The sequence below is a fragment of the Marmota marmota genome, unplaced genomic scaffold (assembly GCF_001458135.2).
Source record: "Marmota marmota marmota unplaced genomic scaffold, marMar, whole genome shotgun sequence".
NCBI classification, from domain to species: domain Eukaryota; kingdom Metazoa; phylum Chordata; class Mammalia; order Rodentia; family Sciuridae; genus Marmota; species Marmota marmota.
Genome location: NW_026000211.1, coordinates 33,318,678 through 33,346,608, shown reverse-complemented (window position 1 = coordinate 33,346,608; position 27,931 = coordinate 33,318,678). Strand labels below are relative to the sequence as shown.

At 32.8% G+C, this 27,931-nt stretch overlaps 1 protein-coding gene across 3 annotated transcripts in view; it reads left to right on the top strand.

Annotated features, from left to right (window-relative positions):
* Positions 1–27,931, top strand: part of Diaph3 (diaphanous related formin 3) — a 475,858-nt gene that overhangs the window by 226,219 nt on the left and 221,708 nt on the right. For all 3 annotated transcript variants that reach the window (XM_048791762.1, XM_048791763.1, XM_015486017.2), the window contains 3 exons: positions 113–208; positions 7,601–7,695; positions 11,767–11,868. In XM_048791762.1, the coding sequence (XP_048647719.1) occupies positions 113–208; positions 7,601–7,695; positions 11,767–11,868 (293 nt within the window). The remainder of the gene's footprint in view (positions 1–112; positions 209–7,600; positions 7,696–11,766; positions 11,869–27,931) is intronic.

Here is a 27,931-nt window from a genome sequence, read left to right as displayed (position 1 = left end):
GCCATGTTGGATCCCCCCTTTTTAAAGCTTTTTTGATGAAAATTTATTTTTTGTTCTTTTGCACTTCAGTGTCTTTACTTCCCCTAACATAGATCTGTCCTTGGTTTTACAGAGAAAAGAGATGTAGAAGATTTTGAAGAGAAGAAAGCTATTAAGAAAAAGATTAAAGAACTTAAATTTCTAGATTCTAAAATTGCTCAGAACCTCTGTAAGTATCAACTTTTAATACTATTATCAAAACACATACAAAAGGTGTTTTTATTTCATTTTATGACTTCTTTTTCATTTTGTGTTGTTTTAATTCTAATATTTGCTTAATTTCAAAGATGATACTCCCTTCTGCAAATTATGAGATTAAATTCTTCAAAAGACTAGTGTGTTAGGATTTCATCCTAAATCATTTTCCTATTTTCTTCTATCTTCCATAATTGAAAAGAGAGTTATAATTTCAAGTCCCATTTTAGAGTATAAAAATAAAAACAAGGTATTCAAGTAATAACATATTTTTTTAAAAAAAATTGGTAATATATCATTTCTGTTATATTCTTCTGAATCTATTATTTGTGATACTTGATCACACATGAAGGAGTTTAGAATATTAATGGAAATAGAGATGATGATAAAATGAATTTCATAATCCCATCTGAGCAGTTCAAACCCTTTCTTCAAAAGTACTGACTGGAAATATTTTTGATTTAATTACTGTTACAGGAGCTAAATACTTAGTTTTGAATTGTCTTCCTGACTGAATTACTGTGAGGAAAGAAGCTAAATAGTTTTGCTCCTGACTCATTTCTAATTGGATCTTAAATATACCAAGGATAGTTCTGCTTGGACCTGAGATAATATGACCATTACTTTCTTATAGTACATGAGGGCTATAATGTGGAGAATATAGTGGGATGAAGCAAGTAAACATGACTTTTAGTCCACCTATTAATTATTACATGCCTCAAGTGAGTTTTTAGTAATATTGGAACAAAACAGTTTTTCAGTGAGAGGATAAAGATTCAGACTATTGATTAAAGAGAGTTATATAAGAGGTAATATATGAAGAAGATATGATTGACATTCCTTTTTATGAAGGTTTTAGAAAAGACTCCCCTTCATCCTTCCCATGAGAGAGGGTCATCACTTTTCTATAGTATAGGCTGGACTATCACCCACACAAAACAGTGTGAAAGTATTAATGCTATTGCACAATATTTTATTCTCATTTTGAGCACAAATTGCTCATCCCTGCCTCTTCCATGTTAAGTACCAACATGTGGTACATTTGGGTCAATCAAAATATAAGTGAGGTGACATCAATTTTGGGTAGAAACATTTAATTGGTGATGACCACTTCAGTGAATCTCTTTCCCCTGGCACCCAGAATGGCAGTCAAAGTGTTGTTCACCATCCCGAAAAGAGGATCATAATTAATACAGCTCTGCCTCTCGTGTGTGTGATAGACACATAGTTTCAATGGAAAATATTTGTATGTGTGTGTATGTGCTTATTAGTCCCCTGAAAATTTGGGAGTTATTACATGATACAATCATTTCAGGACCTCCCACCATCCTCCCTCGCACCCACAGAACATAGTAATGTCCAAAAGTTCTAACTCAGAGATCAGAAACAAGTGTTTTATTTTGGAAAATATCCATGGTCTGCATTACATATTGGTAGTCTTGACTTTAATAACTTTGTCATGGTTCCTGAAGAAATATCTTTTGGAAAACTGTACTTTCTGAGTAGATCATCCAGGATGACTTAGCTTAAATATTTATTTCAGTTGACTTGTTGGGCAAGGTTATTCATTATTACACATTATATAGCATGTGCTAAATAGGATGTGCTAGATAGTTCATAGCATATACTAATAACTATTGACTAACTCTTCCAGGTAGGTATTAGCATTGACATTTTAGGTGGAAAATCTGGAGGGTTTTGCAGTTAGGTGACTTGAATAAGGTTGCTCATTTTGAAAATGTTTTAATAGGTATAGTTTTATTTATTCCTGCTTACAGATTACAAAATCACATTCTTGTAGAGAAGCATCCTGTTTGTAATATGCTTTAGCCAGAGGATATATATCTCATTTGTTTAATTGACAAACAAGTTACAAAGTACAATATCAAAAGATCCAGAATTTATATCATGTCTGATGAGAATCCATTTTAGGATTATTCTTGCCTTCTCAGATTGTAGGAAAAAGTGTTATGATTGAAGCTTCATGAAACTTTGGCAGCCTCTAATCTTTACTGTAATTATAGTTGGATTCACAGCTGGGTTTTGTCTATAAAATTCAGTCTTAAGATGATAAATTCTGAGCAGAGATATTGTTGATAGTGGTACTGTTTTAGAATGAGGCAACTTGGAGTAAAGCTGTGGTCAGTAATAGAAATATACTAAAATGGAGAAATTTACTTCTAAATTTTATAGAAGAGAAAAATAATGGGTCTGTACTAGATAAGTTCTCTTAGATTTCTCCTAACTGAAAAATTTTTGAGAATTTTGAGGAAAGAATCTATTAGTTACTCATTTATTTGTCTACTTTATTTAAAGATAGGTTAGGTTTCCTATATTTTCAGTTCATAAAGATTTTGGCAAAAATTCTGTTCTCATCATTAGTGATAAAATTCCAGGATCAAGAGAAGTCTCAGGAGTTTTATAAGATTCATGAGGTTAACCAGATTTTTTTTTTTTTCCTTGAGTGAATTTAAGAGCTGTAATGGGAGAAACCCTGGAATCTACAAATTAATGTAAAGGTTTTAATATTTATAAATTCTTTCACAGAAAACAAGCATGACTGGTTCTCAAATCTGCACACTTTACACTCCTTAACTGAACCCAAAGCTTCCTACTAGGATCTATATAATCACATTTTGAAGGATAAGATGTATGTTAGTAGAAAGATTCATTTTAATGGGCCTTTTGGAAGTTTTAACTGAGTGTCTCTTATGTTATTCTCAGTAACTTTTAAGTTTTTAAAAAATAAAGTCTATACTTGTCTTTCAAATTGTCTCTTAGGCATCCCCCCCAATAGTTATTACAGCAATTGCTTTCCAAAAGACAATCAATTACTTAATAAACTATTAAAACCTTATTTTGATCTTTATGAATATATTAATAGGGTATTATATTTTTATTATAGAAAATTGAAAGTTGTGGACAAATGACAAATATTGGAGAAAATACAAAGAATAAGCTGTTTTAATCTGCAAAGCAAATTTTCCTAACGTTTTATATTTATATATATACACATACATACATACACACATATATATACATATACATATATGTAAATATATATTATTTATATATGTATATATATATGTGTATATATATATATTTGTGTTTTATTTGTTACTATGATGTATAGTGTGTTATTTACATGTTTTACTCATCCTTTTTGGTATTTACTTACTTCATTATGTGAGAACCACTAACTTCACAAGTACTGGTGGACCTATTAACGTTACTGATTAAACAACTGTGAAGTTAATAGGTCCACCGATACCACACTCACTTCTGACCCCTTTATAAATTTAGAGGTTCAAGAACACTTTCAGGTTTCATTAGTAATTAAAATTATGTACAGAACTTAATTTTTTTCACTCATTGTTATTTTAGCAAAATGGTAGATTAATATCAGTCAGGGAAAGAAAGGTACAGGGGCGGAGTCCAGAAGAGTTCTAAATATGAATGTTCGGTCTCTCTCTCAATGGAGTTGTGGTCATTTTTGACTTTTGCCGGCAATGACTTATGACAATGCTCAGAGTATTGCGAAGCAGGGAAGCTCCTTTAGTGGTTAGGGTTTTTACAGAGACTTGGTCATAGTTGAACTCCTATATTAATGACCCCAATTTGTAACCTCTGTACAAGAAGAGCCAAAAGTTTGAGGCTCAAAACCCACACTAGAAATCAGATTGTAACCATAGACTATGTAGTTTGGCCCAGTATCTCCAGGTATTAAAGAACATCAGGCAGGGTGTTCTAGTGGTTTAGAGAGTACCTCATTTTATAGGCAATAAGGTCAGCCAGCCCTTAGCTGGGTAAAATTAATCCTTTATCTCACATTATCATAATTCTAAAAAATTTCCTATTCATTTAAAATTATTTTATATCACTAGGATATATATGTTACACATGAGAGATTTATAAAATGTATGATATAATTTAATAATAAACAAAACATCCATAGTTAAAAGAAAACATTGCCTTTACTTTAGAGGCTTAAATATGTCCCTCTCCAATTTTATCCCTTTTCCTGTGAGAAGTAACCTTATCATGATGTTCAGTTAAGCACTTTTTTTGGGTAGTTTTACTAATTATATACATATTCCTAAACATGTTTGATTTGGAATTTTAAAAACCCCAGACCATGTTAATTCATTCAGGTATAGGATAATCATCTCCATTGCAATACAGGATTTACATTCTTGGAATGTTACACTCGATTCATTCAAGGTGTAGTTGACATTTAGGTGATGTTCATGCTAAACCTGTTCTACTGCCTGTTTTATAAACAAAGTTTTATTGAAATATTAACAGGACATTTGCTTACATATTGTCTATGGCTGCTTTTGAGCTATACTAGTTGAGTTGGTATTTATGACATACTGTGTGTCATCCCCTGCTGTGTCAACTGTTGTGTATTTGTACTGCTTTACTCTTGCCTCAACAATGCTTGTTTCTGTTTTACCTCCCTAGTGCTTGGTGTTTTAGAAGACACTAGATTTGTTTTTTTTACTTATCACATTTGGCATTTGTTGAGCCTCCTTGATCTGATGATGTTTGTCTTTCTATAATTCTGAAAAGTTCTCAGCATTTACTTTTCAAATGCTTATTTTTAAATGTATACTTATTAATTGACACATTAATTGTAGATGTTAGTGGGATTTGTTGTGGTTTGTCCATACATGCATACAGTGTATATTAATCATATCCATCCACCCTTCTTCTACACTCATGCCTCCCCCCACCCCATGCCCATCCTTGTATGCCCTTGCCGACACACACTATTTCTACTTTCAGGTCAACTTTTATTCATTTTTCCTTTCTTTTTAATCTTTCTTATATTAGAGGGAACATAACGATACTCATCCTTTTTTGTTTGTTTGTTTGGGTCTGGTTTACTTAGTTGAACATGATGTCCTTAAGTATGCTTCTTTTCTAGTACCCTGAGTGTTTGGACCGTCTATTGGGCTTTTAAAGGTATCCCTACCTCTGTGTCTCTCAACCTATTATTTTTAAGTCATTTTAGATGACTGTGCTTATGGGTACCCAATTGATGTTACCAATTTTCATTTCATCAGATGCCTAATCCGTGTATATGTTGAGTTTTCAATTTCAACACATGTATTTTTTATTTCTAAAAGTTCTACTGTTTTCTTTCTCAATTTGTTTTATTTTCAGTGAGTCTTTTTGATACTACCCCATCCCAACATTTCCAGCTATTGTTTCATTTCTGTAAATAATTGTTTTCTCCTACGATTATTACTTTTCCTGGCTTTCAGGATATCTTGAAAATGCTTTTAAGATTAAAAACATGCTTTTTAGATATTTCTGGAATGTATTATACTTTGTCATACTACCTGAGATATAAAACTATAATACCTTTCTTTCCTAATTCCTATATTATGTCCCAGAGTAATTTTGATTTTTCCCTTTAGCCTTTCAGCCTTTTGTATTTTTTTTTTTTTGTTGTTGTTGTTGTTGTGTTTGGGTACCAGGTATTGAACCCAGGGGCACTTAACCAGTGAACCACATCCCCAGCCCTTTTTAAATACTTTTATTTGAAGACAGGGTTTTAATGAGTTGCGTAGGGCCTCACTAAGTTGCTGAGGCTGAAATATTATTTACCTTAAACATCTTATGATTCTCCTGCCCCCGCTTCCTGAGCCACTGGAATTACAGGTGTGTTCCACCATACCTACTCTTTTCTATATTTTTAATTGTATCCATAGATAGTGTATCTTGATAGAATTTGTTGTTTTTCAGAAGGCATCAGTAGTGTCAATGCTTCACATTAATCTAAGTTTATAAACCAGACCCATCTTAACAATTCATCTTCTAAATTTGCTGGCTTCTGAGGCTTAACACATTACATTTATTTATTCATCACTTTTATTTCTTACTGTTTTGATTTTCATGAATTTTGCCCTATTTCATATTTCAACCTCATGTTAATTGATATTATTTTAGATGACTATATTTGAAGAAAGAATGATACTCTGTGAATTCTAAGGTAGATAGATTTTTATGTTTTTTTAAAAAATATTTTTGGTAAATGTCATCAAACAGAAATTTTTCATGTTTTCCATTGCTTTTTATACCCAACATGTTCTTCTCTAATCACAGATGAAGATTTTTACCTACATCTTTCTTTGTAAATGATGTAAGGATTATTTTATAACCTGTCATTCATTTATTATCCCTTTTAGATCAAATATATATATTTGTGTGTGTGTGTGTGTGTGTGTGTGAATTTTCGGTAACAATACTAGAGTTATTCCCATATGAATATCTGTTAGTTTCTTTTAGATCCTCTATTTCATTTCACTCACGGGATATTGAGGGTAACAGGCATCCATAATTCCTAGCACAGTGATCACATATTTTGATTCCTTGCTTTCAGAAATGTGTGATTGAAGTTGTTGATAAGAACAAAAAAGTTGCCCTTGTTGTTTATCTGTAATTGATACATGCTCTCCTCAACAAAAAAATAATCCAAGAAAGATGCAAATAACATTATCCATAGACGAGATGACATACTTTACTAAGTTAAAAAAAAATTAAAAGGATGATGGTAGTCAGTGCTGAATATGGTCAAAAAATTACATCTTTGAACATGGAAATATAATAGTAGAATAAAGGGGGAATAGGAAAAGCATCATATTTAATTCTGTGAAATATCTTTATATTACTCAAAAGTCCTTGACAATATCATTATAAGACTAATTATTTAAGTATCAAGAAAAATTTAAGTAATATTTGAAATTCTCTGTAATATATTATCTCAAAATGTATTTGGATAAATTATCATGAAAATTTATTTTATAAAATGTATATTTTAAGGTTTAATTACATGTAAATGCTCTTTCTCTAGCATATTATTTACAATACTACTGAATAGTAAAAGTTATTCTTTGTGAAAGTGTTAGTGTGTAGTACTCTTAAAAATGTTGTTTTCTGAACTATTTAGTAGAACTGGAAGATATGATAAGGCAATAACACATGTTTAGACAAATATTACATGTACATACTGGGATTTTATCATTCTTTTCATAACAGTGTGCTGCTTTAGAGTGTATCTAATATATTTTAGTTCTTTTAAATCACATGAAATTTGGCACATTCCTATGGTAGACAAATAACTAAGCATTTGAAAACTGACCTTGGTTTCTGCATCATAATACAGGATTATTGTTTAAATCCTAGTTCTACAAGTGTAGAGAACATAAAATCTACTAATGAAAGCCACCTCCCTCATGATAACTATCCTAAAGGAATAAGTTCTCTCTTTATGAATTTATACTTGATCTTATAAATAGAATTTAATCTCAAATTTCTTCATTTTCTTATTCATTATGAACCTTTTTTCCTCTCTCAGCAATCTTTCTGAGCTCTCTTCGGGTGCCATATGAGGAAATAAAAACGATGATATTGGAAGTGGATGAAACACAGTTGGCAGAGTCTGTGATTCAGGTAAACAAACAGAGCCTAAATTTCAGTATTTCATTGCAAACTTCTCATTAAATAGAAATCTGTAAGTGAAGCATAATTTTTAACCCTAATCATTCAACTGGAAAATCATTACTGCATAATTAGCTTTAGCATAACTTCTGCACTGCCAGAAGATAAAACTGCATCTTTTTCAAATGCAGACTAAATATAATGCTATCAAAATCATTACATTTCAATTATTTTAAATGACTGTTTCTGAAAGGCAAATTTAATTTTACATATGTATTTGTGTTACAATTAACATTTGTGATATGTTAATTTAAATTTGTTTTACAGCCTTTGTAGATTGTGTTTTTCTTAGGTTTATGAAGTTGTGTTATTGTTTGGTATAGGAGCTTGAGGGAGATTTTACTTAGTCTCATTCACTAAGAACTCCTTTAGAGTCATTGGTGCTCATATAGGTGTTATGGATTTGTTGGCATGGTGCTCTGAATTCACTGAGAAAGCTGGAGTACTTTTTATTTTTATTTATTTACTTACTTATTTATTTGTTTTTGGCACCAGGGATTTGAACCTAGGGTAGCTTAAACACTGGGCTATATCCCTAGCCCATTTGCTCTTTTATTTAGACAGTGGGTCTCACTGGGTTGTTTAAGTCCTTGCTAGGTTGATGAAGCTTGGCTTTGAACTCTTGATTCTCCTTCCTCAGCCTCCAGAGCCTCTGGGATTATAGGTGTGCACTACTGTGTCCAGCTGGAACACTTTTTAAATGATTCTTGCCTGCTGTATTTTTAAATGCATGGTAATGTGGTACTAAAGTTACTTACTGAATTCTACTAAGAGATCAAGTATATATACCAATAGATTTGAAGTTGGAGAATCAAAACACAAATTGTATTTGAGAGAGTATCTTCATTTCATGCTCTTTTGTTTTGATAAGAATATGTTTGCAAAAATGGATTTTTAATAACAAAGAACCATGGACAATTTGTTATATCAACAAATGATTAAGATTATTTTAGATGTTTTAACCTGTCAATGAATGAATCTTTAGAAGTTGTTCTCAGTTTTCTCTCCTTATTTTGTCTTCTAAGTTTGATGTTTATATTAAGTCATTTGTGATTCATGCTGTCTCTCAGACACTCATAAACTACCTAATTCAATAGCTCTTTTTTTAGGCATCTTTTTCCCCCCTCTAGCATTTTTTTTTTCCCAACTGAATTTTTGTCTGTATTATTGTTGATTGTGTATGTGGCTTCTTGCTGGGAGCAGATGCCAAGTTCCTTAAAGAAAATCTTTCTACTTAATACATGTTTGTATTTCTTATAATGATTTCGTTAAATATTTAGAGTAGCTCTTCACTTGATTACATGAATGTTTTGGATGATCATGTGGCTTTTGTTGTCTAGAGATAGAAAAAGGTCATCTGCATTTTAAAATTTATGTCCAAAGAGTTTCAACTTTGCTAATTCTTAATAATTAGCAATAATATTTTCTTAATGTATTAGTCTTCTATTGCTGCTACAACAATTCACTACAAACTGAATAGCTTAAAGTAGTGCAAATTTAATATCTTACACTTGTATAGAATATGGTGTTGCCCTCCCTGTGGTGAAGTCAAGGTGTTGACAGATTTTTATTCTTTCATTTAAGCTCTAGGGAAAACTCCATACCTGTCTTTCCAGCTGATTATGGTTGCCAATTGTCCTGAACTCCAGGGCCTCTTCATCTTTCAAACCACCCAGGTTGCCTTCTGTTGCTTTATTTCATGGATGCTTCTCCCTCATGCTATTACTTTATTTTAGTTTTTCTCTTTGAGGACTTCTGTGATTACATGAGTATGTCAGATAATCCAGTATATTCACCCTAATTTGAGTTCAGCTGATCGTCACCTTGGTCCGTCTGTCAGCTTACTTCCCTTTGCAATTCAACCTAATATTTTCATAGGTTCTGTGAGTAGACATGGGCATCATGGATGAATGGATGTCATTATTGTGTATATTTATGTTTGGTAAATACCAGTTTTATGAGTTTTTTAAAACCTAAAATAAATAAATGAAAATAAAAGACTCAATCCCATCAGACTTTTTACAAGTATTTTATTGTATCACCATGCATTGTATTAGGCTCTATTAGAGGTAGACATCACCTTAAAATTTGTATTTTGCTAAGGGAGATGACATTTACACACATAATTAAAATATAAAATAAGCATAATTTAATCAAGATTGGTTTAGAACTAGAAAGCAAGTGGGAGTATGCACTCTGTGTGATGTATATGGAGGCAAGGGCACTTCAAGGGCATATAAAGCTTGAATGTAAAACAGGGTGGGGATTGGATAAAAATTTAGCTACATGCAGCTATATTGACAATAGTAACACTGAGGTAGGAGGCAAAAACTGGGTGTATTAGGACAACTTGTAGAATTTAGTTGGACAATAACTTTGAGATTTATAGGTAGCATGGGAAATTTGGTAAGGGGAAAGCAAGGGTAGATTGAGCCTGTACTCATACACATCCTAATAGTTTTTCACATTTGAACACATAAACAATAATATGAACAAATTTCTGAAGAAATATTAAAAATCTAATTATATATTAACTAAATAATTCACAGAGATTTGATATTCATCTAAAACAATGCTGAAGAAATTTGGAGATTCAATATAATAAATAACATAGACAATCCAACTGCTCACATGGTTAAAAGAAAATATAAATAATTATATGTTTGCTCTCAGGCAGTTCCATTAAGAGACATTTCTACTTTAGTGGAAAAATCATATGCATTGTTTTTGTTCACTTTGCTAATATTAATTGTGAATACTTTTTCTAGAGATGATCCTTCATTGCCACCTTTTTGTTTTTGGCCAGTCAATCAAGTTTTTATGCAAAGGTATACAGGGAGTTCTTTTTCTTTGATCTTACTTCTTTTGATGGATAGTGTTCTCTAACAGTATTTTTAACTAATAACACCTTGGGAGATCTTTTCTGCCTATATATATATATAGGCAGAAAAGATCTCTCTATATATATTTTCTGCATATACACACACACACACACACACACATATACATATAGCATGTTATAGGCTTAATTATAATTGGTGCTTGATGTTGGGCTTATACAAAATTACATAATTTGGAATTGTGAGAACCAACCACTCTTTTTTCCCCTTAATTTTAATATCACTACATTAACTAGTTATATCATTATTATGGTTGAGTATATTTTATATGGAGGGCTATATAGACTTTGTCTAAGAGATTGTTTAAACATTTATGTTCTATTAGGAAAGTGTAATTACGTGTATCCCCCTAGTCTTTTTTCAAGTAGTCTCTTATTTAAGTGTGTGACTTGGAAAGGCTGTGCATAGAAAAAGGAGCCAGAGCAGCCAAAGGAAACTATGATTTATAGAATGCAGATGCTACCATTAAAGGGCTTTTTGAGCCATGGACACTTAAGTTCCTAGGATACCTCTTTATATGTTTTATCTGCAAGTATATCATCCTATATCTTCCATGTCTTTTAAATTTTTTTTTCATGTCAGAAAAGCTACTTTGTCTTTTAGTGATACCTTCAGTTTTTATTATTAAAACATAATCCTACTGGTTAAATCTTACAAGTACTGCCATTAAAATTTCCTTGATTTCTTTTCTATCCTTTTCCTTGCCTTTTACTAGCAATATAGTGATTTCTTTTATCCCTCTGAGTGAAGTGTTAAAATATGTTTGGCTTTGCCTGAAATTTCTGACATTTAATTCCCTAAAGCTGAAATGTAATGGATTACATCTATCCAGGTGAGAAAGCTGTTCCTTTGCTGTAAGTTTGAGTTCTTTCTCATTTGTAAGTTAATCAAATAAACATTCAGTAGTGCTTGATTTGAATATATAATAATTCTGGGATACAAAAAAAGAAAATTGTTTCCAAGATGCAGAGAGTGTTGCTTACGGCTTGGTGTAAAGGAGGTTACTGAGAAATAAAACTAAAGATTAACTTCTTCACTGGTTTCCTTTTCATAGTTTATTAATTTTCATAAAATTTAGAAAGCTCATTGAGTGAAGATATTCTATTTTGGTTTCAATTTTTAGAACTTATTAAAGCATCTTCCTGATCAAGAGCAATTAAATTCCTTGTCTCAGTTCAAGAGTGACTATAACAACTTATGTGAACCTGAGCAGTTTGCTGTTGTGGTGAGTACTATCAGCGTTAACCCTTTTGATGGTTTTCATTTCTACTGTGCAGAACCAGAGAAAGAAAATGCGAAGCTTTTCCTCACTTTTACCCACATACATTTAATATTCATCTTGCTGGATTTTTTCTAAACCTAAGGATATTCATGGGAAATTATCTTGATTTAAAATAGTATATTGAAACTCTGTCCTTAAATGAAATTCAAGGGGCATTCAAAATGGGTACGTATAATTTTGTTATATTCTGTATGTAATGGTAAAATATTAAATGAATGCTGTACTTCTTAAGCATATATTTGTGATTTATTCTAGAGCTGTGCATTCCAACATACTGCAAGAGTAGCTTCAATTTCTTGTTTTAATCCCTCATTTGAGTTCATCTCATGGTTTTGACTAAATTAGAAATATTGTCTCCTTCTCTGCAATGAGGGTGAAGAATGAATTCAGTTAAAAAAAAATCTTTGAGACACCTTGATAGTCATCTTGTTCTGCTCTCCTGTTTTATGGAAGTAGGGGTCTAAAGAGGTGAAAAAACTTGCTAATGGTACATATTAGCTGGATTGTGACTTAAAATTACTTTTTTTTAAAATCAAGCTTTCTTTTCTTTGCTCTTTTCTCCTACCATTGAATGATTATTTTTAGGGTGGTTACTCTAGTCATCATAATGATACTATAAAGTAGTGATTTTTTAATAAGATTATTATTTTTCTCATTTATCTTCAGTTATATTACCCACCTCCAGGGCCAGGATGAAATTGTATTGGAAGATGAAGTTGTATAATTTTAAAGATTCAGATTGGCTAGCTATTGGCAGATCTGTACTCCATATTTGGTGTGTTGTAGGCATTTGCTCTTAAATTCCTTCCTTTATCTCAAACCACCACTGTTCAACTGCCTTTACCCATAAAGTTCAAAGATCTGCATATAGATTCCAAAGAAAACAAGTAAGGCTTTCCCTTTTTCTCACAGTCTTTCGTTTTTATTATGAAATGTTTAAACTCACTTGTTTTTAAAGAAAAATACAAAAAAAACATTTTTTAAAATTTTTATTCCTATTCTCCAGATTATTCCCCTCTCTACCTTCCCCCATTTTCCTTTGTTTTGCTTTACCCATTTATGTTTTCTTTCTCTTAATGCCTATTTGATATTCTGTTTGCTATGTCTTCCATATCAGAATAGGCGAATAAAAGAGAATTAGTGTTACATTTTTAACCACAGACTAATAGTGTTGATTTATTCCCATCTCTTTTGATTGTTCCACTAGAATAATATATAAAATTATAATTTTGAAATATTTCTTATATATATTAAATCTGAAACACATGCAAGGTTTTATGAAAGTGCCCATTTAACAATGAAGTTTACATGTCACAGGTTGTCGTAGAAAAGATTTCAACCTATTCCTTTGTTCTAGGGATTCACAGAGAAATGGGCTCAAACTTACTAATATTTAAAATTTATTTAAAATCAGCAAATTATGCTTTCTTTTGAAAATCTAGTATTAATCATCAAATTGCTATTATTTATGAACAGTGTACTCTTAAGAGCCAGAAAGCTAGAACAAAAATATTCTGAGAATCTACTGGCTAATGTTATAGTTTCAATTTTCAGACGAGAGATGGACCATTTCATGCCATTTCATGACATGTCAATTTAGACTTGACCAGGAATTTACACATTTCAAAATAGGTTTATTTGGGTACAAATGAAGTGTAGTATTGAAAGAATAATCCTAATGAAAATATTTCCTATGGAGAATATGAATAATGTTGATTATGAAGATTCTTACATATACTGTGTTAAGTTGTGATTTGTGTGGTACTATTTTAAATGGTAATTGTTTTGGTGGAGGAAAGAGAATGAAAATAGAACAAAAAGTAATTATTATTATTATTTTTTTCATTTAACCATTCCCAATCTGTCTCCTCCCACTTCTCAAACCACTTCTTAAACACACTCCTAAACACACAAAAAAGGAAGCACACTAAAGCTCAAAACAGTCATTGATAATTAACCAAAAAGTAGAAAAAAAAAAAAAAAGTCCTGGCTAAAGCATGTTAAATGGAATGGAATAACTGAAATTTTCTCTCTCCTCAATTAAATCTCAATTTTAATTTTGTTTATGGAGTAATGTGTTTTCAGCTCATCTACATCATATTAACAATACAACAGTATGATGATTTTTGAAAATTTATTATAATTGCCACATATGTTTCTGTAAGATTTTCAAAATAGTAAGTTGTACTTTTAAACTATCAACATTTTGAAATAATGTTTGTATCAAAGGTGTTCAATTGAGGTAAGCTAAACTATAGATTTCCCCGAGATATTCATCTTGCCTTTAAGGCACATTTACTTTTTGATTTAGCTTAGATTTTAAAGTACTAATCATTTCTACCTGAAAAAAATCACAGAAGCACAGCCACGAAATTAGCACAGGTTGGTTTAGTTTAGCCCCCCCCCCCCCAATCTCCCTATGCCTTTTCATTTGTTTCTTTCCATAGAGCAACTTGTTCTTAGCTGTTTCATCTTCAGGTTCTGTAGACTGATACTGTGATTTTTAGCATTTTCTTGTTGCCAAAAACTAGTTAAAAATCTACAGTTATGTTGTTTACCAGTGACACTCACTTTTTCTCCTGTAAGATTATATAAACTCATTAATTTGATTATTTGAGTTAGAAGCTCCTTAGAAAATCTATTCTCTTTAAGTACACTGAGGCTTGAGATGATGGATAAATTCACTGAAGTTCTTTGCCTCAAACCAATTATAATTCTTCACAAGAATTTTATATATATAAAATAATCCTGATGCAGCTCTACCAAGATATCGTTGTTCATTTGCATTGTTTTCTTTTTAATGGAAAGGCAGAATGCAAAAAATAACATATCTAAAATATCAGGAGCTAGTGCCAAAGACCAATTAGAATGTATCATGACTAATCTACAAATTTGAAATTTATTTTATTTTTATTCTATATTACTTACAGATTTATAGGCCTTTTATGCCTTTTATAAATTTCAGATCAGAAATATCATATATAATTGTTTCTTTATCTTTTGGCTAAGATCAAGTATAATATCTGTTCTAATTTAAAATATTATACCAATTTCCATAAAAATTGCATATCCTTAAGGCTTTGTTCCAACCACTAAACTGTTTGATTTGTCTGTTTTCTTCATGTTTCCCTGGATATTATTTCATTTTCATATTTCTTCCTTGGAAATTGGAAGAAAAAATTTCTTAATGGTGATTTTGCCAGTTTGTGTAATTAACAGTCCTAAATGTGGGTCTAGCAAACATGGGTAATTTTATGGTATGGCGAGTTAAATTGTTCATATGTTACCAGGCACTCCACTGAATTAATTCTCCTTGTGGTCCTTTATGACCAGACATGGACCTCTTTGCTGAGAAAAGCACTCAAACATTTCTAGAGCTGACCATCTTTTTATGTGTTATCGTGTAGTGCTAGTGAGATAATGAAATATGGCTGGTGGTCCAGTAATTTTTTTTTTGGTGGTGCTTGTAATGAGACCCAGAGCTTTGCACAAGCTAAGTACATAGTCTGTCTCTGAACTAAGGCCCAGCCCTACGTTTTTCTTTTAGTGCTTCTTCTAATTTTATGTATGTATGTATGTATGTACACACGTACATACATATGTTCTTTTTAGATATACATGATAAATAGGGTGTATTAGACATATTATACCTACAACGAATATAACTTACTCTAATTTGGATTCCATACTTGTGATTGTACATGATGTGGAGTTTCACTGGTCATGTATTCTAAAATAAGATGTATGTTTAAATGACATGTATGAATTCTACTTATTTACTGAGTACAGTGTTATGTTTCGATACATCCACACACTATATAGTGATCTAATCAGGATAGTGAGCATATTCATCACCTCTTTAACATTAACCACTTTATGTAGTGGTAACAATTAAAATTTTCTCTTCTACTTGGTTTTGAAATATAGATTTGAAATCCAATGGTATGAATTTAGGACTTTAGATGTTAATGATATTGACTTTTTTTTTTGTAACTGGTAGTATATTTATATGTTGTCTGTTTTCTAGGAGATGTTGGCATGTGAAAAAATAATACATCAAAAAATCCAAACAAACTGTCATTTAATGCTAAGATACTAAGGCCAAATGATATTTTAGAGGAGTGCTCTGGGAGGGGATTGATATTCATGTCTTTTTGAAGTAGTTTATATGGAAGAAGACAATTTACCTTCTGTTTTTATGTGTTGGTTAGTTTCTGTTAGTGGGAGCTGAATATTGACTGAAGTGTTTAAATTTGAAATATTCTTTTCCCTGGACAGTTCAGCAGAATAATTTCTTAAGAAATTAGTTTATATTTGGGATGTAGTAGCATTCTATTTTATTCAGCTTAGTTTTCTGTCATCTGGTTAAGGAATGAAAAATAAAATATTTCCAAGAAATTCTTCACTGATTGGGTCAGTATCCTGTAACTTACTTTATTCCTAATTCCCCACTTTCAGTCCCAACATTTCTCATCTGTTCACCAAAATATGGCCTACTTTCCAAAGGTTGGTTTCCGTGGAGTAGAACTTGACTTTAGTTGTATAATTGCTTTTCTTATATTTGCAGGGTTGCTTTGATCAATAAGCTATTACATAAAATCACTGTTTTCACAGTGACATGGTTTAAATGTGTGAGAAATGATTTATGTAAATATTCAATGGGATCACAAAATTAGCTGATGTTTGGAAAGAGGCCTAAAAATGTGTATTTGAAGTTTGGTGTACTAGACTTTCTTTGATTAAAAATTCTAGGTTTCTGAGTATTTTTCTTCATATTATTTTTGTTCAGCTGCCTGTTCTTCAAAGGAATCAAACATTTATATGAAGATTGAATGGAACAAATGTCCTGTTTGTGTACTGTATTTTGATATGCTACCATTTGGTGTCACTGTAGGGCAGGACTTTTAAACTTTATGCTGTGGAGGCCTCTTTTCTTTTTTCGGGAAAAAATGTAGGAAGCTTATGCATTTTTTCCTGGATTAAAAATGCCATTTAAAAACATACCATAATATTCTTGGTGTAAACTATTTAAATAACAAAAAAATATATTGAATACAATGGGAATGTTCCTTTTCTCACTTAATTTCACACAAATTGTCATTCTGAACAGTTGGACTTTTTATTCTATTTCTTTGTATTAACAATTGTATGCACGATCATATGGACAATTTTAAAAATACATTGTTCGGAAACTTTTTTTGCCATGTATTTTGAAGATCTTTTCCAAAGGCTATTTTTTAAACATTTATTTAGTATTTCATAGCCCACATGAATTTTCCTTTTATTCTTTTAATAAAAGATGGTAATTTGCCCCCCTCAAGGTTTCATTAAAAAATCCTACATACATCTTTATATATGTATTGATGGTACATGACGATGATCTAGCTTTAAATCCTATCTATACCTCTGACTGGATATGTGATTGTGGATAGTTATTGATTTTTCTATTCCTCAGTTTCCTGAAATAGGACTATGTTTTCTCTTGCTTTTATAACAAATTACTGCACACTTGGTGGCTTAAAGCAACACAGGTTTATTATATTATAAATTTGGATGGGGACCACAAGTTCAGAATGGGGGAAAAGCAGAGCCACACTCCTGTTGAGGGCTCATGAGGGAGGATTTATTTCCTGGCTTCTTCCAGATTCTGTAAACTGTCTATATTCCTTGGTGCATGGCCCAGCCATATTTTTAATTCTGCTTTTGTCATCCTAACTTCTTCTCTGATCCTACTGCTTCCCTCTTAGAAGGACTCTTTGATGGTACTGCACCTACCTGGACAATACAGGATAAATTCCCATCTCAAGAGTGTCAATCATATATGCAAAGTCTTTTTTTGCCATATAATGTACATACTCAGAAATGTCATGGCATAAGGGTGTGGCAGAAGAAATCGATTCAGCTTATAGCAGCCAGGAAGCAGAGAGAGCTCTTACAGGAAGAATCATGGACAAGATCCACACCTCCAGTGACCTTCTTCTGACAGCAAGTCTCCCAACAAGTCTCCCTAACTCTCTTATTGTTTGATACAAAATTAAGTGTCCTTCCTCTTTGTTACTAGAGTACCCTGTGCATATATCCAAATGTCTGTTATTACACTGGAATCTAAGTGCTACTTTACACTCATGGTCTTCACTTAGGCTATTAATGAAAGACATGAAGTTAGTTTGGTATAATTTCTTTAAATACTCATTTTGGCTTCTTATAATTCCTACTTAAATAATTCATCTTCTGTCTTTTCTGCCAATTACATAAACTGTGCCAGTCTGAAACTTGTAGACTGTAATGTTGTCTATTGGAAAATGCAAGTGCTGTTCTGCTGTTCACATACCACTTCTGTTTATTAGTACCTGTGCACTTACTCAGGGTCCCTCACATTATATCATGCTTTGGGCACCTGTTTGGCAATTTCATCTGTTTGGAATGACTATTATTGAAAAACTATATCCATGGCTATTCAAATCTTAGTATGTTTCTCTTGAGACTGTTATAAGCATTGGATGATTCTTTTAAATTATTCTTGTTATTAGTTTGCACCCTTTTTCACATGCTTCTTCCAGGATCTAGGGGTTAGTATAAACCCACCTAGTTTTCTCTATCTTAGTTTAGTCCTTATTAGTTTAGATCACTCTAAGTTATCATTGGTTTTTACCTTAAAAAATTTCAGGCATTTAATGCTTCTGTAATTTTTTATAACCTTATTTATGTCTTCTATCTCATTCAGCAACCTAAGTCAAGGTAATAATATTGTTATTTGAATTGAAAGATAACTTTTGTATTTTCCACTCTAGTATATATTTTCTTTGAAGATCTTTTGTTCTCAGATTTCTTCTTAATTCTTTCTATACATGGCACAGTGAAGTTATGTTGGCAAAGCTCATAAAAGGCCATAAACAGACTCTTTACATCTTTATTAGGTAGTCCACAATAATGCATAAGTGATTTATGGGTTTAACCAAATATACTGACATTCATAAATAATTTGAGATTTTTAATGGTTGAACTTAACATTGGTTTCACTGCTGATAGATTGGGCATATTTAAGAAGTTTCCTAATATTAAATTCAGCTCTCATTAAATAATTCTAAAGAAGTGGCACCAGGTAGCAAGTTTTCCATTAATATAAGTCTTAGCCTTTTGGTGTTACAAAGGCTTGGGTTTCATGGATGAACTTAGGCTTTGAGCTTATGTTGGTGTTTTAGTCAGCTTTTTCACCACTGCTACCCAAAGACCCAACCCGAATGATTTTAGAGGAGGAAAAGTTTGACCTTCAATTTCAAAGGTCTCTATCTATAGACCACCATCTCCATTGCCTTAGGCACTAGGTGAGGCAAACCATCATGGCAGAATAGTGTGGTGGAGGAAGCAGCTCAGGGCCTGGCAGAGAGTTCTACTCACAAGAACAAAATATATATACCCCAAAGGAATGCGCCTATGGACCCTTCTCCTCCAGCCATACCCTACCTGCCCATAGTTACCAACTGGATAATCCATATCAGGGGATTAATAAACTGATTAGCTTAAGTTTCTCATAATCCAGTTATTTCACCTCTTAAGCTTTCTTGCATTATTTCACACATGAGTTTTTTGTTGATACCTCATATATTAACAATAAAAGGTGGTAATTGTACTATTGTCTGATATGTTTTGTTGAATACCTAGTGTCCTTGACTAAGTAGTGATTACTTTGTCATTCACTTATTGGCAACTATTTATTGAATACTTGGATCTAGGCATTGCTCTAAGTTCTGAGTTCATTGTAGTGAGCATCTCTCAATTTTTGTGGGTAGTAATATGTACATAAGCAAAGATGTAATAACATGATATTAGTAGTAATAAATGCTCTGCAGGAAGCGGTGGAATGATAGTGAAAGATATCTCTTTAGGGTAGTTTGAAGGTCTCTAGGAAAAAGTAATGGTTGATCAGAAGCCTGAATGACTTCAGTAAGATATGTGGGTATCTTGAGGAAGCATAGACAGAAGAAATCATGAGTCCCAACACCTTGAGGAATATGTGCATTTGGTGATGTGAAGTGAATGGCTGTGGCAGAGTGACTGAGGGAGAATGGTAGGATATGAGTTTAGAGAGGCCACCAGGGCATTGTTAAGTGTTAAGACCATGAATTTTATTCTGAGAAAGCTGTGGAGAGTTATAACAAAGGATTGAAATAATCAGATAGATGCTTTAGGAGTGTTTTTCTGGCAGCTGACTGGGGAAACAGATCTGGGATGGGGAGCATAAGAGAGGCCAATGGTTGGTTATCGTATAGTTTAAATGATCTTAATTATTAAGGTATGAGTCAGTGTTGGCTTGACAGACTTGATGGGTCAGTGGTGAGAAGCAGTTAGTTTCTGGTTTATTTTGAAAATAAGGAAGATAGAATTCCTGTAGATTGGAATTGGTATATAGGAACAATCAAGGATAGCTTCTAGTTATTACCTTATGCAATTAGAAAGAATTTCCTCTTACAGAAATGGGGAAAAGCCTTGTACAAGGAATGGATTAGGAGAGGGATGATCACTTTTAAATGTCTGTAGATATCCAGGTGGACATATCATGTGTTCATTTGGGATATGAACTCGGGAGTTCAAGGCTGAAGTCATAAATTTTGGAGCCAGTAGCACGTGGGTGGCATTTAAAGCTGTGGGACCAAATGAGATCCCTGAGGGAGTGAATTAGAAATTTAACAACAGAAGCAGTGAAGGACAAACCTGGCTGTTGTTCTCAGTCTTCTCCCTGGAGGGGGACTCAGCAGCAGCAAGGTTTTGTTTGTGTTTGCTGCTGGTTACTACCTCTCTGAGGAACATTGCAATCCCTGATCTAGGGAATTGTACAAGGTGATTTTATACTATGACAATATTGCATTTTATTTCAAAAAGTAAGCTTTGGTTGGAGTGAGATGGCTATTAGGCATCTGTAGAGTATGTAATTCATCAAGGACCTTTGGAAAAAAGTTAGTGTTCATGAGAATGTATCTCTAGAAGAGCAAAAACAGCTTTTTCCTCCATACCTTGTTTTATGGAATAATCCCTAATACATCATCATAATAAATGTATAGTACCTATATTATACATTAAGATAAAGTTAAAATGCCAAAGTATGCAGCCATGTTCTTTGATAAAATAACTCTCATTTAATCAAGGAATTGAGTTCATTTATTTCAATTCTACATCAAAATAATAATATCAAATGCTGCCATTAAGTGGAAAAATCACTCACATGCTATCAATTGTGTTTTCTGTAGAGTGGGAGGATAAGTGGAATTGAGATCTGAATGAATTTTCTTATGAGCTTTTGTTAGCCCTGTTCCCTTGAAATTAGTAGAATGTCAGCTGTATTAAATAACTCTGCAATTCTTTAATTTATTAGAACTAATAAAAACACAGCATGATCGGAATAATATGCTATTTCTTGAATTGCTAACACTAGTGAGTTTCTCGAAAAGTTTGAAATTTTGCTGTGATTTATATTAATCTCTCTCCTTTTTTTGCTTGATGGCAAAAAATACAAAATTTTGCTTTTGTTTTCCATAACATGCATGTAAATGTTCAAAAGAATTTGGTATTGAGAAATAATATATATCTCAGTTTGTCTCTAATCTATTCTATTGTTAACTCAGCAGCCATTAATTTAAATCAGATAATGTTCTACTTCAGGCCTTACCCCTACAGTGGCATTCTACTTTCAAGAGAAATCCTAAATCTTTGCACTGGTCCACAAGGTTCTACATGTCTCTACCTCATTGTTTCTTGATTCATCTTCTACTGCTAACCCCTGGCTAACTCAGCTAGAACAGCATGGCCTCTATACTCTTTCTCAGATGTGTCAGTTATATTCTTGGAGTGTGATTCTCAAACACCATAGCACACTTGTTGTTTACTCCATTTGGACCCTGCCTTCTCTGGTTATCCAGATAGCTTGTTCTCTCAGGTCCTTTCAGTTTTTCTTTGTAGGTCAGCTTTTGAAGGTCTCCTCCAAGTTCTCTATTTGAAAATGCATGCACCATTCCATTTTATACAGAGCAGCTTTCCTCTTTGCTCTGCTCTGTTTTTCTAATACTCATCATCTTCTCATTTATTGTATTGTGTTCTATCCATTAGTCTGTTTGTCTGCTGTAAGAGTGTTCATGAGGGCAAGAATTCTCTCTGGTGTCTATGAATTTCTATTGTTTTGAACATTGCCTAGTATATGGTTAGTACACAATAAATATCTGATAAATGAATAAATAATTTCCCCAAGACATTTTAAGATTTATTTTAAATGCTAAAAAATAACACCATTTAGCTCTTAGTTTGCTGAAACTTGCCAGGAAACATGTTGAATTGAATCTGAGTTAAAATAACTTGTCTCAGTATTCTAAATATTTTCAGGTATCCTTCACTGCATCTCTAGCCTGACTAGACAGAGCTAGGTTAGAATTATGGATTTACCATATTCTAACTGTGTTAGTTTTTTGTTGTTGTTGATGTGACCAAAGTACCTTACTTGAATTCAGAGTTTTCAAGGGTTTCAGTCTGTTGTCAGCTGGGTCTATTGCTTTGCACCTAAGGTGAGGCAGAGCACTACTACAGAATTGTGTGGAGGAGGAAAGCTGTCCGCTTATAGAAGACAGAAAGCAGAGAAGAAAGGTAACTAACAAGGGACTGGGCAAAGATATACCCTTCCAGGGCATGCCCATGGGGACCCACTTCCTCTAACTATACCCTATGTATTACAGTTTCCACCATCTCCCAAGAATGCAGTCAACTTATTGATTTTTCTGGATTAATCTACTGATGAGTTCAGAGCCCTGATGATCCAGGCACCTGCCAAATGCCCAACCTTTGAACATTATTGCATTGGGGAACAAGCCTTCAGTACATCTTCCTTCTGTGGACATTCCAGAGCCAAACCATAGAACTGTCTGTAAGACCAGACATGTTTCTTAGCACCTCTCAATTTCATTTTATTTTGAAAATGCATGAATACAGATCTCATCTCTTTGAGTTGTGGTAAGGTTTTGGAAAGCTTATGTGTATTATATGTAGTGCCCAATTGTGTTTGCTGCTGTCATCATCCTTGTATTATTATTTTGTGTGTTTTTCTTCTCATATGTTGTAATGCAATTAAGTTAGAATTTTCTTGGTCCTTTAGCATGTTTTATGTATTGAACATATTTTACGTTTACACTTTTGTTCCTATCACTGAGTGTTGCAGATAACCTCTAATTCCAAATCCAATTTATATAATCTCACCTCTCATCTTATTTTCTCTTGACTTCTAGTCAGCATTTCATTCTATTTGTTACATGTACTTTCTTCTGTTCTCTCTCCTATACTTTGTGTCTGACTAGTCCCTGGCTCTTTCCTATTTCTTCTACCATTTGAATAAGAGTTTTACTTAGATTTTGTCTTTTAGTCTTTTCTTTCTATACTTCTTTTTTTCTCAATGATTTTATCCACCCCATAATTAGAGCTTGCAAAGGTTCTTGTACTTTGGCTTTTAAATATACACATTTTTAAATGTGCAGAGTAGCAAGGGGGATGAGTTAAGGTCAACATAATGAACATTTCAGTTATGATCAGCTATCATGACTCTAAGTTCTCATATTGAGACAAGTTCTTTTCATGGGAATGTTCTTCAAAAATGTCAAATTACCAAAAATTTGATAAGGTTCTCTTCTCATATGTGTTGTATATGCTGGAGGCAGAAATATTTGCTAAAAATTTTTTGCTTTTACCTCTCTAACTAGGTAAATTCAATTGAGAACCTTAACCTTACGAATCCCCCCTGAAAATGAAATCATCTGGTTGAGTACAATAATAGATTGGTGGTTGTTAAGAAAGTCCCAAAGGATCTGGGGTTGTGGCTCAGTGGTAGAGTGCTTGCCTAACATGCATGAGGCACTGGGTTAGATCCTCAGCACCACATAAATGTAAAATAAAGATATTGTGTCCACCTAAAACTAAAAAATAAATATTGAAAAAAAGAAAGTCCCAGGACCAAAATTTAAAAAAAAAAAAAACAAAAAAAAAAACTACAAATTTACTTAACTATCTGGGATGTTTGTATGCCATCACATGCCATAAGTGAGATTAAAATATTTTTTTTAATCTTCAACATTTACTTTTTATTTATTTTATTTTAATTTATTTATTTGTTCTATACAGGACAATAGAATGCTCTTCAATTCATTATATACAAATGGAGCACAACTTTTGACTTATCTGGTTGTACCCAAAGTAGGGTCATGCCATTCATGCAATCATACATGTTTCTAAGGTAATGATGTCCGTCTCATTTCACCATCTTTTCTACCTCCACGCCCTCTGCTTTCCACCCCGTGGAGATTAAAATCGTACTCTACATTAGTTTGGTCTGATTCTTTTTAAAATTGTGGTATCTGTGACTCTTTAAACTTTAAAAGATGGCACTTTGGACAATAGGAGTGGGAAGAAAAGATTATTTTTGGAATTTTAAGTTAAGAGTGTAAGTATTGCATCAAATAAGCCACTGTTGAGCAGGCAACTACTTACGTAACAATCATATTATTTGACTTTTACTTAGTGATTTATGTTTCACAATGTATGTTTATATAAGTTTATCTGATATATTCCTTACTATAACTCCTTAGAGTTTCAAGAAGTGAAATCTATAAAACTAAGTGACTTTAACCAAGAACCATCTCACACCTTAAGCAGAAGAGAAATATTCATACTGAGGATTTCTGAGCACACATTTTTCATACTGGACTTTTTACCCACCACACCATGTTTCTAAGTACAAGACTCTCACTATGTTGTTAAGGAAGTAGATGAGTACAAGTGAGAAAAAGGTAAATGAATACAAAGGGAAAGATTTTTACAGACTCTAGCCTACACTGTATTTTTGTTCAGGACCAGTACTGTCTCTGCTTTTTTTTCATTGAAGAAACCAAATAACTTTTTTCTTTTTTTTCCTTTAAAAACACAGGGACCAGATAGGTGGGAAATCTCAGTCCTCCTGTAAAGAATCTGGTGACAGAGAACAACCTTAGTTGATTCCCTCTTGAGATGTGACCAACTTCCCTTGGGATCTTCTCCATTTTCTATTTCTTGGTTAACAGAGAAACTGGGACCGTGATGGTGAATAGTTGAAAACTTATCTGGGATATCCAAAACCAATTGTGTTAAGTTTTACATAACTTAACTTACCTTGTGGCTCCTGGAACAGAGTGTGGTGGTCCCATATTTATGTCGTTAATAGTAGTATTTGCCTGAGTTATTTTTTCCTTGCTCTTTGTTTTGCTTATATTTTATTTTTCATTCAATTGTATGTTTCATTAAACATCCTTATCTTCCATACCAGACTTTGCTCATTTAAAAGGATAAGTGTGTTTGTTTTCTTTCCTATAATATTGGGTCAAGTTTCTTATCCTGAAACTCAGCTGTTATCCATTATTACTATTACTTTTCTTTTTTATCCAGGGATACAAATTTTGTGTCTAACTCTAGATATTCTAGTTAGGGGAGGGGATATAGAGAAGTCAATGTGATTTTTTTTTCCCCTTTAGCAGAAAGCTAACATGAATTTATGTACCACCAATATCACCACTTCCAAGTCATTTAACTTCCTTTATTTGCCCAAATTGGTATCTGCTTAGAAAATCTAGGAATTTGTCCAAATTCCCTTCTGCTAGGGCAGACTTATTGTATATGTTTGTACCATACCACTGCCTTCCATTTATTCATTAAAGAATGAATAGTCAGTATATGAATTTTAACTTAAAGGTTTTCATTGTTTGCGACTTTATGCTGAAACTGTTTTGTCAGTGTTTTGTTCATTGATATCAATGAATAATGATGTGTCTCTTTCTTTCTGTAGTTAGCCATATGACCTTACTGAAATGTAATGCTGTGAACAAGATTATTTCTATCCAATTTTATCAATGTTTCCTTTGAAAGTAGCTCCCCTTGGAACCACTAGCTACAAAAAAGCACCTAAATCATTCAGATCAATTGAATGGTAGTATTTTCTGAAAGGATTTAAGTGTCTTAACAGCTTTATATTGTGGTTTTCCTTGACAGTATCTTTATTTATGTTTTACCCAATGTCTGGCCCAGAATTTTAAAAAGCATTCTCAATTTTGAATGTAATTAACAGAAAGCTAGTTGAGTGAGTTTTTTGATGGCCATTCCCCTTATTATTCTATTTTCTTTATACTGGTCTGTTTTCTTACTTTATGTGACTTTTTGGGGTGTTTTCTTTATTAATCTTTTTTTTCTTTTTTTTTCCCCTAGGATGGAGTGTTTCTTCTGTGATCTTAGCTACTTAATTCTTACTGGATTCTTATAACTTCCTTTGAAATTATCCATGACTTTCACTGCTGGTTGGAGTAATTATCTATAAGTAGAAACCTCTTTTTCTCCAACTTTTCCCTCCTTAAAATATAGGTTTCTACATATGACTTTGATATTTGTGGGTCTTAGTTATAGTTTTACCTTTTATTTCATTCACTCCCTGAATCCCCTTTTCTCTTGGCTTCAATAGGCTTTCCTTTGTCTTCCCCAAACCTTAGTATCTACACAGTTCTCCTTTTCTGCTTAAGTTGCATATCCCATACCTGAGTCCTTTATATTATATTTATATTAGAGGCAGCACCTTTGCATCCAACTCATTTTTTGACTGTTAAGGACTCCTTATTAATTATTAATTAGTTTATTATTGCAACATATATTGGAGTGATTTAATTAGAATACTCCAATAATGTTCCTGCCCAAGCAATGGCCTGAACTTAAGCATGAACCCAAGCACTGAATGAATTTCTGGAAGGCTTGTGATTTATTTTTTAGAAGTCCCTGAGTGAATTTTATTTGTGCTATTGCAGTGTGAGAATAAAAAGCATGGATAGTCAAGATTGAGAAAAACAGCCTGATGTCATTGTTAATGGGTTTATGTTTGAAATATATTCAGAAACTCTCTTTTCTTTTTGTTTGTGTGTGTGTTTGTGTAGTGTTGGGGATTGAACCCAGGACCTTGTGCATTCGAGGCAAGCTCTCTGCCAACTGAGCCATATCTCCAGTCCCTCAGAAACAATTTTGACATTAACACTGTGGCATCAGAGAAAGGGCAAATTTTGTAAAATGACATAGACAAAATAAATGGCAAGGAATCAGTCATTTAAAAATATTTTGGTTAGTTATTGTTTGAAGATATAAGCTAGTTAGCAAATATCATAGGAAAAGGCCCTCTTTCTAATTTTGAATAAGCGAATGTGTAATATGAGGACTTTTCTATGTCACTGTTTGAAGCTCATCTGCCCTGACCCTGCCTCTGCAAATACCACCAAAAACTGAATATTAACTAAGGAGATTAGCTATGGGAGATAGAGATAGAAGGGTCAGCTGGTTATTCCCAGGACCTTTCTCTGCTGTTTTGTTTTTTGTTTGGAACTTTCTTTCAGCTCCAGGTTTCTCTTTTACTCTATGATTAACCTTTACCTCGTCCACTGATCAATCTTGAACATGTAATTAATTAACCACTTGCAAGTTCAGAGGATTTAACCAAAGTGACTCTTGAATGGAAGTATCATGTTCATGGTATTTTAATGATTTCTCAAAATCCCTCTTTTGTTAAGTGAAATTCTGAAAATCAGGCAGGGATTGTGCAGCTTATATTATATTTGTTTCATCAATGTTACTGAAATAGCAATGGAAAACTAAATTTAATGTAGAATATATTATGGTTATTAATCTTAGAAAAATATTATTTAGAGAACTTATATTTCCATGGATGGAGGTAGTGTACCAGTTCTTGTGTTTACTATTTGTTGTTTATCTTTTTGTCAACTTACTAGCTCCTGCTCTTTATTTTGCTGTATTATATAGAGTTACATTAGAGTTTGGAATATATATTTCTCCAAGAGAATTTAAGTGTCTTTTAAAAAGTCTTCTGGCTGGGCACAGTGGAGCACGCCTTTCATCCCTGTGGCTCAGGAGTCTTAGGCAGGAGAATTATGAGTTCAAAGCCAGCCTCAGCAAAAGCAAG